At 36.4% G+C, this 12654-nt stretch overlaps 1 protein-coding gene across 3 annotated transcripts in view; it reads right to left on the reverse strand.

Annotated features, from left to right (window-relative positions):
* The window catches only part of CEP83 (centrosomal protein 83), a 147979-nt gene that overhangs the window by 52899 nt on the left and 82426 nt on the right, over positions 1 to 12654 (reverse strand). For 2 of the 3 annotated variants that reach the window (XM_069584198.1, XM_069584199.1), the window contains 3 exons: positions 11585 to 11677; positions 8773 to 8904; positions 2445 to 2693 (listed from right to left, as the gene is read on the reverse strand). In XM_069584198.1, the coding sequence (XP_069440299.1) occupies positions 2445 to 2693; positions 8773 to 8904; positions 11585 to 11677 (474 nt within the window). The remainder of the gene's footprint in view (positions 1 to 2444; positions 2694 to 8772; positions 8905 to 11584; positions 11678 to 12654) is intronic. The other variant, XM_069584200.1, reaches the window with a different exon arrangement.

Below are 12654 nucleotides of genomic sequence, written 5' to 3' on the forward strand. Positions count from 1 at the left end.
AAGCAATCAGAAGAATTCAAATGAAAGAGATTTGTTCCAGGAAATATGCAAGGTTACCTAGACAACTTACTTATCAACAGCCCCCACCACCAAGCTAAAACTCATATACTTCTCTCAGAGAATACATACCTAACACACACATTTGATACCTCTTTACTATTATTGTGAACATAATTCAAATAAGCATTCTGGAGGATTATAAGTGCAGAGAAGATATGAAAAAATATATTACTAGGTAGACAGGAGGGCTCATTTGTGGTATTAAGAAGTGAGAACTGAAAATCTAAAATCAATGGAGATTAAGGAAAAAAAAAAAAAAACCCAAGAGATGAAAAATTTAAAATCCTCAACTAATCTGGAGCTTCTGGAAGTATGGGGAAAGAACTCCACAGTTTCTGACCTCATCACATAATAAAAATTCTTAATGAAGTTGTCAAGAAAATTCCTGGTTGGTAACACTCATAGTACTCTTTAATTAGAAAGGGAAAAATGAATACTTTTTAAAAATATTTCTATTCAAAATAGCTAACATGAAAACATTTTGCAATTAAATGATAAGCTTCAGTTCTATAACATCTCATTTCCTATATATCTTAAATATGATAAGGAGTGCATTAAAAATAATTCAAAAACTTATTTTCCTCACATGATACTCTCCAGACACAATGAGAGCCAAAAAAACAAAAAACCCAGCAACAAAGAAAGGCATGCTACTGCCATTTACTTATTTTCATCTGACAAATAATAAAAACATAGGCTTTTTTGAAAATATCACAAATAAACTTCCCACCCTGTGTCATCATTCAACTTGTCCTAAAAATAATCACTAAATGACCTCAACACAAAGTTTCACACAGAGATCACATACCATACTCAAATCACAATCATCCCACTTAATCTGTCACTGAGGAGATACGTTAAGGATGGAAGGTTGGCAACATGAACACTTCATTCTGAACTGCCTCGTGTCTAAGGTCCAATGATACTGTCCAATGACAACTTTAGTTCAGGAATCCGCTAAATACTGTCAGGAGTTTCATTCGGAAAACAAAAAGGTGACTTCTACTCTTCAAAACATACTAATATACTTCTTTTACCAGTTGGTAGCCTGGAAAAAAACTCACTACTTTGGATTTGGATATTGGATTTTAAATAAAAACTATGTGCACACTAATTTCCCTCCAGTTCAAATCACTTCACAACTATTTTGAAACATTCTGAAAACAAAACATTTCAGATTGCTCAAAATAAATAAACTTTTAAAAACTATGAAACTAGTATATTTGCTTCACGTAAGACACTAAGCATTATCTGAATAAAATGGTAAAGGGGTCCAGAATTTGCCACTGCAACATAAAAATTACTTTGAGCTGAAGTCTTCTGAGAATCAGGAGACACAGGAAAAACTTTTTCCTTGAACTCCTCTTATCTGTCTGAAAGCAGAGCCTCTAAAAAGAATTTAAGTGTTAGAATTCCCTTCCCCAGGAGTTTCATAACTAGGGAAGATCAATTTCTACCACAGGAGACACCATCACCAGGATAAGAAATCACCTACACAAACATCATCACAAAATTGTCACATCTCCCATTTGTTTTCCTAAGGACCCATTTACCTTTCCTAAAAGTCATTTGTTTTCCTATAATTGTCCTTTCTCCCCATCTCTTTTCCTCATTAAAATGGTGTATAAGCCCCAAATTAAATTGTCTCTGAGTCACATTTTTCTGTGAACTCCTGTTTACACACATGAATAAAAATCTGCCTTTCCTCTTGCTAATCTGTCTGTTGTCAGTGTAACTCACAATCCTCAAACACTGAACCTAAGAGGATAACGTAAAAGTTTTTCCTTTCCAACAATGGAAACCAAGAACTTCATAGGAGAATACCTAAGAGTACTAATGTAGCTCTGACAGCTCTTTTCTTTCCCTAATGAACTTAGGAATACTTCAGTAAAGGTGTTATATGCATTAGCAGCCAAGCTGAATTTTGTTACTCTGGCATGAAGCTGCCATAAGACATAAGTGCAGTATTTCTGTTGAAACAGGATTTATGATTTTAAGATCGTAAATCACAGAGTAAGGGAATGACTAGAAAGAAATTGCTCTTTCTGGTTTGAGATGATTTTAGTCTTCAGAAACTCAATTTTTTTAAAATATTTTTTAATATTCTACTCTGTGGCATTAAAAGAGTTAAAACATTTCAGCTAGATGACATGACTCCCAAAGAATAAATAATCCCTTTGCAAATGTGGTAGCATAGCTATTGCTTCAATCAAGAGCTTTCTTCTTTACAGAAAGTATATCTACTCTTGGGATTCCACAAATGCGTCAGCATTAAAGTGGTGAGCACATATTTATGCTCTAAAAATCAAAGGTCTGTCAACTGCACTTCAAATAAAAAAAGAAAAAGGATGCCATAGTCTACCGGGAAGCAATTAAAACCTTACCTCCAGGGATCTGACTGTAGCCTGCATCTCAGCCAACTGCCGCACCTGAATTCTTTGGACATTTTCTACCTGAGCACTAGAATTCTCTTTTTCAGCTCTTAATTCTGCTATTTCAGCTTCTAAACTTTTTAATTTCTGATGCAAATGGGCTTTTGCTCGAACAAGTTGCTCCATTCGTTTGCTCTCTCTTGTGGGATCAACACTGTGCAACTGGTTAAGGAGTTCTTTATCTTCCTCCAATCTTGCAATCTAATAATAATTTGAAAGAAAACATACAACCTTAAATTATCAAATTTTCAGCCATAAACATGCTTTACAAGTCAGCAAATTAAAATTTGAAATTGCACAATACGAAACAAAAAAGCTCAGGTGGTGAATGAAAAAGGAAAGGAAAAAAAATCCTAAAATGTCACGTTCTTCATTCTGTACTTGGCATGACTGAACTGTGAGGGCAAGGACCCTGTCCTATTTTTCTCCCTCCATCTCCTCATGGTGTTTAGCACAGGGCTTCATCAGATGCTGGCTAAAGTTCAAAATTAAAAATACTACTACAGAATAATTTAAAATATGTCAAGTATTTTTAAAATTCATCAGAACATTACAGGGACTTATGCAAGATCGATATGCTGATTACTCCTAAGCTTTTCCTCATCTGACAGTAATTCTTTGGCTATATCTATACTAATAAAATCATCTACTCCAAAGCAACTTAGTTTATTAAAAAAAGCTGCTTGTCCATATTACTAACTACAAATGTGACTGATAGAGTTTTAATGATAGCTGAGAGTTTATTAAAGCCCCAGTTGTAGTGATGGCCTAGTTCTTAATTCTCAGATGCAAGAAAGAACTGAAAATCACTACCCCAGGGTAATAACAAATCACCAGGGAACTTGTTGAACAGAAAGACCAATGGTCTTCTTATTCATGCCAACCACTGCGACTGGATCCCACGCACCTCAGCATCAGGAGATTTCAAGCTGCTTCCTAACCTCTAAGGCACTTCAGAGGTATCTCACCTCCAGATATGAGGGTCCAAGTAATCAGAGTAAAACTCATTCTTTCCCTTTGCTGATCTCTCCAACTCCCTATCCCCTACTAACAAATCTTTGTTGTTAACTATACCAGCTCCTCTTTTTATATATGGGGTTTCTTTAGATGATTTAACTTAAAAAAAAATTTCGTTGTTTAAAAAAGAGAGAGAGAGAAAGAAAGTTAAAAACAACAGCTATAAACATCACTAGGGGTTGTTTTAGCCAGGATGAGCTTAGAAGGCTCACTTTAAGCCAAAAGGACTTAAAGTAATGCTCTGCAGCCTGAGCCAAAATGGCCCAAGAGACAACTGACTGCTCACATTGCTATAAATGAATCTAAGAAGTGCGGTCAATAAGCAACAGTTAGAACCAAACATGGAACAATGGCTGCTACTGCTGCTGCTAAGTCCCTCAGTCATGTCCGACTGTGTGTGACCCCATAGATGGCAGCCCACCAGACTCCTCTGTCACTGGGATTCTCCAGGTAAGAATACTGGAGTGGGTTGCCATTTCCTTCTCCAATGCATACATGCGTGCTAAGTCACTTCAGTCGTGTACAACTGTGCAATCCATAGACGGTAGCCCACCAGGCTCCTCTGTCCACAGGATTCTCCAGGCAAGAATACTGGAGTGGGTTGCCATTTCCTTCTCCATGGATCAATGGGCAGGTTCCAAATCTGGAAAGGAATATATCAAGGCTGAATATTGTCACCCTGCTTATAAGCAGAGTACATCATGAGAAATGCCTGGCTGGATAAAGCTCAAGCTGGAATTAAGATAGCCAGGAGAAATATCAATAACCTCAGATATGCAGATGACACCACCCTTATGGCAGAAAGAGAAGAGGAACTAAAGAGCCTTTTGATGAGGGTGAACAAGGAGAGTGAAAAAGCTGGCTTAAAAATCAACATTCGAAAAACGAAGATCGTGGCATCACGACCCCATCACTGGTCCCATCACTTTTGTCTATTATAATGTAGTTCAGAGTAATCTGAGAAGGGTGTAAATTAGAGAATTTGGAATATTTTAAATAAAGGAGTAGAGTCTGAAGTCAGGCTGGTTGATTCCTCCAGTTCCATTCTTCTTTCTCAAGACTGCTTTGGCTATTCGAGGTTTTTTGTATTTCCATACAAATTGTGAAATTATTTGTTCTAGCTCTGTGAAGAATACCACTGGTGGCTTGATAGGGACTGCATTGAATCTGTAGATTGCTTTGGGTAGTATACTCATTTTCACTATATTGATTCTTCCGATCCATAAACATGGTATATTTCTCCATCTATTAGTGTCCTCTTTGATTTCTTTCATCAGTGTTTTATAGTTTTCTATATATAGGTCTTTAGTTTCTTTAGGTAGATATATTCATAAGTATTTTATTCTTTTCGTTGCAATGGTGAATGGAATTGTTTCCTTAATTTCTTTTTCTACTTTCTCATTTTTAGTGTATAGGCATGTAAGGGATTTCTGTATGTTGATTTTATATCCTGCAACTTTACTATATTCATTGATTAGCTCTAGTAATTTTCTGGTGGAGTCTATAGGGTTTTCGATGTAGAGGATCACGTCATCTGCAAACAGTGAGAGTTTTACTTCTTCTTTTCCAATTTGGATTCCTTTTCTTTCTTTTTCTGCTCTGATTGCTGTGGCCAAAACTTTCAGAACTATGTTGAATAGCAGCGGTGAAAGTGGGCTTGCCCTTTGTCTTGTTCCTGACTTTAGGGTTTATAATAGCCAGGACATGGAAGCAACCTAGATGTCCATCAGCAGATGAATGGATAAGAAAGCTGTGGTACATATACACAATGGAGTATTACTCAGCCATTAAAAAGAATACATTTGAATCAGTTCTAATGAGGGGGATGAAACTGGAGCCCATCATATAGAGCGAAGTAAGCCAGACAGAAAAACACCAATATAGTATACTAATACATATATATGGAATTTAGAAAGATGGTAATGATAACCCTGTATGCGAGACAGCAAAAGAGACATAGATGTATAGAACAGTCTTTTAGACTCTGTGGGAGAGGGAGAGGGTGGTATGATTTGGGAGAATGGCATTGAAACATGTATAAGATCATATAAGAAACGAATCACCAGTCTAGGTTTGATGCACGATACAGGATGCTTGAGGCTGGTGCACTGGGATGACCCAGAGAGATGGTATGGGGAGGGAGGTGGGAGGGGGTTTCAGGATTGGGAACACGTGTACACTCATGGCGGATTCATATTGATGTATGGCAAAAAAATACAGTATTGTAAAGTAAAATTTAAAAAAATAAATAATAAAAAAAATAATAATAAATAAAGGAAACACCTGGACCTAGAGCAGCACTTCAGACAGAACTTTAGAACCCACCAGAGCAAAAGTGTTCTGAGAGGTTTCATGATGTCTACCAATGTGATTATGCACATGTCAGCGTAAGGACCCAACCAAGGAGGGCATGATCAGTTCTCCTGCCACCAGTGCTACAGGAAAACAGCATGTGGTAACAGAGACCCAGAGGAGTTCTCCTTTTTGCCACAGGAACTTTGGCTTCTCATGATCCCTACAGAATCCAAGGTAGAGCACAGCCAGTTTGGGACACATGATGGAACAGTCTCAGAGACCTGTCATTATGTATTATATCAGTTTTTCATATGGTGCAATGCTCACTGCCCTCTCTCAAGATCTTAATACTTCTGCACTGGATTACTCTTTCACTCATTCAGCCTACATTACAATCACCTGAACCTAAAACTCTCTGTGTTGTTCTTCATTACTATTTGCAGAATAATATAAAATCAGAGTCCTAATAAAATGAAAACACAGTAGTACCATTTCCAAATAAAAATGTATGCAACTTCAGAATCTCATTTGTATAAAACCCCACACTTAATATGTGCTTACAGTCAAATGTACTAAGAAATCACGACATATCTTTTTCATAAGATATCTTCCTTCATGTAATTTTTAAAATCTAAAGTATCACGAGGAAAATGTGAATTCCTAGCGTGTTCCTCAGGAAAACACTAATAACAAAATTTTCCTGAAGTATTACCATATGAACCAAAACTTCTTTCATCTGTAGAAGTGAAAATGTACACTTATTGTGTGAGTCCTTTTAATGCAAGAAAATCCAATTATTTTTAATACGCCAAGATAATATATTATATACCAGTTAAAGTTGCAAAATTGATAGATGGCAAGGGTAGGCCTTACTTTGAAGTTTTACTACTGTTTTGTAATCCACATCATCTCACTAGTTTTTACTTTAATTGTATAGAGAAACTGCAGTGTAAAGATAAGTGATGGAATGAAAGCAGACACCAATTATCCACTAATTAATACTGCTCCTGCATAATCAACTGGGAAATAGAAAGGAGAGAACTTCGGCCTTATTAGAAAGTTTTACTTTTCCAGCTTTTACTAATCATGGCATAGAGCTAGCCATTTATCTCCAGATTTCTAAGAACGTCATAACACATTCCAATTACAAAATTAATTTGCCACTGTCATCTTAAAATTTTTAATGATTATCATTTGGTCTTTCATGGATGAAAAATAGAATAGCCATCAGATTTCAGATGCACGTTTCATTCTTTAAAAAAAAAAGATAAAACTAAGAGAGCACAAATAATCATTACCAGATAAACATCAACCAACATTAGATTTTAAAACCAAAATATAAAATAAAGCACCATTATCTTTAATCTCAGTAGTTACTCTTCAACATACTAAATCTACATTTTAAATTTGAAATTTTTATCATTCCTTTTCCCAGAGGAAAAATTTTATATGTAGTCCCCTTAAATCTATCATTATTATAGATTCAAAATCTTATATAAGTCAATTCATTTCTCTACAACATTACAGTGGTAGATGGCCCCTAATTAACATGGCAACCTTGAATCATTAGTAATTTCAAATTTAAAACTCTGGGCTGGGAGTTGGGGTACTGGAGTTCAGTTAACTTGGCTAATGAGTTTCTGTGAAACTTTGGGCAAGTCCCTTATCTTGTGCTTCAGTGTTTCCATTTAAAATGGAGAAAATAAGACAGTCCTGCCCCATTTCACTGACCATAATAGAACTGAGATCAAATGTTTTAAAAAAAAAAAAGGCCATAAATAATTTTTTAATGAAAAAGACTATTATAATTATTTTTAGTTTTTTCAGTATCAAATTCTTAATGGACTCAAATGATCTGAGGTTCATTCAACTTCTTACATTTCAAATAATCATGGAGCAATCTGCTCACTGATAAAAAGAAATCAGTTTGATCTAACTAGTAAATGTTAAAGGAAGGAGAGTATATTTTGGCTCTTAATTCCAAATAAAGACAATGCAATAAATATATGATGAAGATGTGTTTGTACACAGAACACTCCCCATAACAACAGACCGCAAGTAATTTCTTTTTAATAAATTCAACTAGCATTAGATTTCTTATCTGAAAGTGTGTTAGTTGCTCAGTTGTGTCCCAGTCTTTGTGACCCCATGGACTGTAGCCTGCTAGGCTCCTCTGTCCATGGAATTCTCCAGGCAAGACTACTGGTGTGGGTTGCCATTTCCTTCTCCAGGGGGTCTTCCCTATGCAGGGATTGAACCTGGGTCTCCTGCATTGCAGGCTGGTTCTTTCCTATCTGAGCCAGCAGAGAACATAGCAGGATAAAACGGTTATTTCTCTTTCCATCCTGAAAAATCACCTAAAAATAACATGAGGAATAAGAAACACAAATTTCATTTTTGGCAAATTTAGGAGACAAACCACAAAATGGTAAAAGAGGCCGCCTAACTCAACAGACACAGAATACAGTTGTAGACTACAGGCATTGTTATGATTGTAGATGTCAGAAAGAACACAGTGATGGTGAGGGGCACAATGTTGAGGGTGATGGGCACTCCCTAAGGTATAAACTCCTTAATTTTTATCAGTGGAAGTAAGGCGCATGGGCTGACAGCCAGAGCTCTCTTGAATATGGTTTGATTTTAATAAGTAGAGGGGGACAGTGCTAACCAAGCAATCATACAAACTGTATTTGCAAAGAGAAGTCTGTCTCTGTGGCTATGCATCTTCATTAACTGGGACAAAAGGAAAGAGGGAAAGAAGAAAAATTAACAGTTGAAAAAGAACATTGACAAGAAAAATGCTGCTTATAGAGCAGATGAAAATAATGACAAATATTAGCCATATAATTATTAGCCAATAAAATAATTATGCAATCAGCTCTAAGTTGAGATTCACAAAAAAATATATAATCATAAAATTTTATTGATTAGTAGCATAATGACTAAACCAGTATAATCAGTCACTCACCTCTGATTTGTGTTTTATTTTTTCTTCTTCTAAAATACGTGCAAATTCTTCTTTCTGGTGTTCAAATTCTGACTTGAGAAATGTATGTTCATAGCGAAGCTTATTATATTCAGCTCTATACTTTTCCACTTCCTAAATTTAAAAAGATTGTAATTTATCACAAATTTTAAAATGAAATTTACAGTTACTTAAAAAATCACTTTTGCAAAAAATTTAAACTGTTTTATACTGAAAGCCATTCTAAAAATAAAAACTAAGCTTAACAGAAGTATAAACAAACTTTGGAAAAGTCCTCATGACAAGAATGCTACAAACAGAATTAGCACACTCCTGAAAAGGTTTTAATAAAGCAAATTATCATTAATCTCATTTCCTCATTGATTTTCATAATAGAAATGTGTAGCATGTCAGCAGTTTTGACTTCTTGGCTTAATAAAATAATATTTAAGAATGTAGCACACCTTTCAAAACAGATTTTAAAAATTAATTCTATGAGAGTAGCACTGAAACACTTACACTGCCATGTGTAAAATCGCTAGCTAGTGGGAAGCTGCTAAACAGCACAGGGCGCTCAGCTCAGTGCTCTGTGATGACCTAAAGAGGTGGACTGGGGGGTGGGGGTGGGGGTGGAAGGGAGGCTCAAAACAGAGGCTATATGTGTATACATACAGTTGATTCACATTGCTGTACAGTCAATATTGTAAAGCAATTACATTCAAATTTTTAAAAATAATAAAAATAAAAACTAATTCTGTAACATAAAATGCCATCTTAAAAGTCAAAAAGGACAAATTCTAAGTATGTAAACAGTTATCTGAATGCTTAGCATAATAACCTAAGGTTCAATCAAATGTTATAATGATAGTCCAAGTCAACACACCAGTCTGAAGTATAACTTCAACCCTCCTGACTAACCAACAACACATGCAATACCTATGACCCAATTCTGCTCCCGAACGCTAAAAAGTTGATAGCATTCTGAATCTCAAGAAAAACTTAGGTAAAAGAGCAAGGAGGAGACACTATTTCAACATGCATCAGTGAATTAATAAGGAAAGCACACCTTCTAAAATACTCAGCTCACTGTATGTAAATCTTCAGTTGAAAGATTTCTAAGCCAGTTTATTGACCAAGAAAGTGGGTTTCATGATTTTATTATGGACATACCTCAGTTAAAAAAAAAAAAAAAAAAAACCCTCTCACTTAACTTGATCATCTAACTCAGGTTAAGTGATTTTGTTATATCCCCAAATTAAATCTACTCAGTTCAGTTCAGTCTCTCAGTCATTCTGACTCGTGCAACCCCATGGACTGCAGCACGCCAGGCCTCCCTGTCCATCACCAACTCCCAGAGTTTACTCAAACTCATGTCCATTGAGTCAGTGATGCCATCCAAAAACCTCATCCTCTGTTGTCCCCTTCTGCTCCCGCCTTCAATCTTTCCCAGCATCAGGGTCTTTTCAAATGAGTCAGCTCTTCGTATCAGGTGGCTAAAGTATTCGGAGTTTCAGCTTCAACATCAGTCCTTCCGGTGAATATTTAGGACTGGACTGGTTGAATCTCCTTGCAGTCCAAGAGACTCTCACAAGTCTTCTCCAACACCACAGTTCAAAAGCATCAATTCTTTGGCACTCTCTTTATAGTCCAACTCTCACATCCATACGTGACTATTGAAAAAACCATAGCCTCAACTAGATGGACCTTTGTTGGCAAAGTAATGTCTCTGCTTTTTAATATGTTGTCTAGGTTGGTCATAACTTTTCTTCCAAGGAGTAAGCATCTTTTAATTTCATGGCTGCAGTTACCATCTGCAGTGATTTTGGAGCCCCCAAAATAGTTTACTACCACTAAACTGTAATGCTTTGGTTACCAACAAGGATGATATTCAAAAAATGAATTTATCAAGCCAGAAAATCATTAGGAAAAGAGGATTCCACAACTATTTTGCTCAATGGCAGTATCACTAGACTCCAGCTTTCCAAAGGGGTCCATTGTGAAGGGGACAATATTCATTCGCATGTATAAGGTTCAGTATATTTATCAAATAATGTAATATATAAAATGTCTAGCATAGTACCTAATATAGTCAGTATTTGCCATCTTTTCCTGTTCTTTTACCAAACAATTAGTCACATTATACTAACATTACATATGAGCGACATCTCAATTTGAAGAAAAACTAATAAATTTTCACTTTTCTGAGGTTGCCTGAATTTCATTCTTTTATTCAACAAATATTAATTGAGCACCTGCTGCATGCTAAGAGTTTCAGGAATTCAGAGTATAACAGTCAAACAAAACAAATGAAGTTACCTTTACTCATGCAACTTACATTCTAGCAATTGCAAAGAGAAAAAATGTAAAACAGATACAATAAATATACAGCATATTTAGAAGATTATCAATATTACAGAAAAATTAAAAGTAGAGCAGGGTAAATGGGCATCCAAAGATCTAAAGAGTGATAGGAAAGGCAGGCTGCAATATTAAATGGAGGCAGTAGGTCAAAGTAGGCCTTGCTGGGAAGGTGAAATTTCAGCTGCCTTGAAGATGAGAAAGTTAACCAAGAGATACATGGCCGGAGTAACAGCTACGGCAAAGTCTCGAACTGTACCACTTCTAGAGTACCAAAGAAACACCAACAAGGTTAATGTGGACGGAGGAACAGGATCTTATCCTGTGCAGTCTCGAAGGGCACTTTCAGGACTAAGAGTAAGAATGGAAACCACTGCAGGGCTTTTGAGTAGGAAAATGATGCTTTTCTCATCAAGCCTTTCACAGTCTAATGAAAATATAAATACAAATTACTTACTTCATCTAGATTCCTAAAACGTTCTCTCATTGGAGTTTCCAGCTCTTGTTGTATTTGGGCTCGTAAGAATTCCAACTTTTGTGGCGTTAATACCTAATACGTAGAGAAATACAAACAATTCTAAATATAAAATCACAAATATTAAATTCAGGAATTAGACAAATTTTGAAGCCTCTCTCCTAATAACAGTGAAATTCAAAACTTAAACTGGCCAAAGTACTGGAGTTTCAGCTTTAGCATCATTCCTTCCAAAGAAATCCCAGGGCTGATCTCCTTCAGAATGGACTGGTTGGATCTCCTTGCAGTCCAAGGGACTCTCAAGAGTCTTCTCCAACACCACAGTTCAAAAACTAAGAGAAATGCTGCAATATACTTAACTTTACAGTAATCATTATATAAACAGAACCATCACTTGAAACAACAAAACTCAATTTCAAGCTCTCAGAGATTAACAGACTAACACACAAACTTCATAAAGATTACAAAAACTTACCAGGATGTATATCTCTCCCTACAATTAGTTCAAAATCTCAATTGAAAAATAATTTACACATATAAATACCTAAGAACAGGCAATGTAGGTTTCAGTTCAGTTCAGTTGCTCAGTCATGTCCGACTCTTTGCGACTCCATGAACTGCAGCACGCCAGGCCTCCTTGTCTATCACCAACTCCCAGAGTTCACTCAGACTCACATCCATCGAGTCTGTGATGCCATCCAGCCATCTCATTCTCCGTCGTCCACTTCTCCTCCTGCCCCCAATCCCTCCCAGCATCAAAGTCTTTTCCAATGAGTCAACTCTTCGCATGAGGTGGCCAAAGTACTGGAGTTTCAGCTTTAGCATCATTCCTTCCAAAGAAATCCCAGAGCTGATCTCCTTCAGAATGGACTGGTTGGATCTCCTTGCAGTCCGAAGGACTCTCAAGAGTCTTCTCCAACACCACAGTTCAAAAGCATCAATACTTCGGTGCTCAGCCTTCTTCACAGTCCAACTCTCACATCCATACATGACCACAGGAAAAACCATAAACTTGACTGGATGGACCTTAGTCGGCAAAGTAATGTCTCTGC

The sequence above is a fragment of the Ovis canadensis genome, chromosome 3 (genome assembly GCF_042477335.2).
Source record: "Ovis canadensis isolate MfBH-ARS-UI-01 breed Bighorn chromosome 3, ARS-UI_OviCan_v2, whole genome shotgun sequence".
In the NCBI taxonomy this organism is placed as follows: Eukaryota; Metazoa; Chordata; class Mammalia; order Artiodactyla; family Bovidae; genus Ovis; species Ovis canadensis.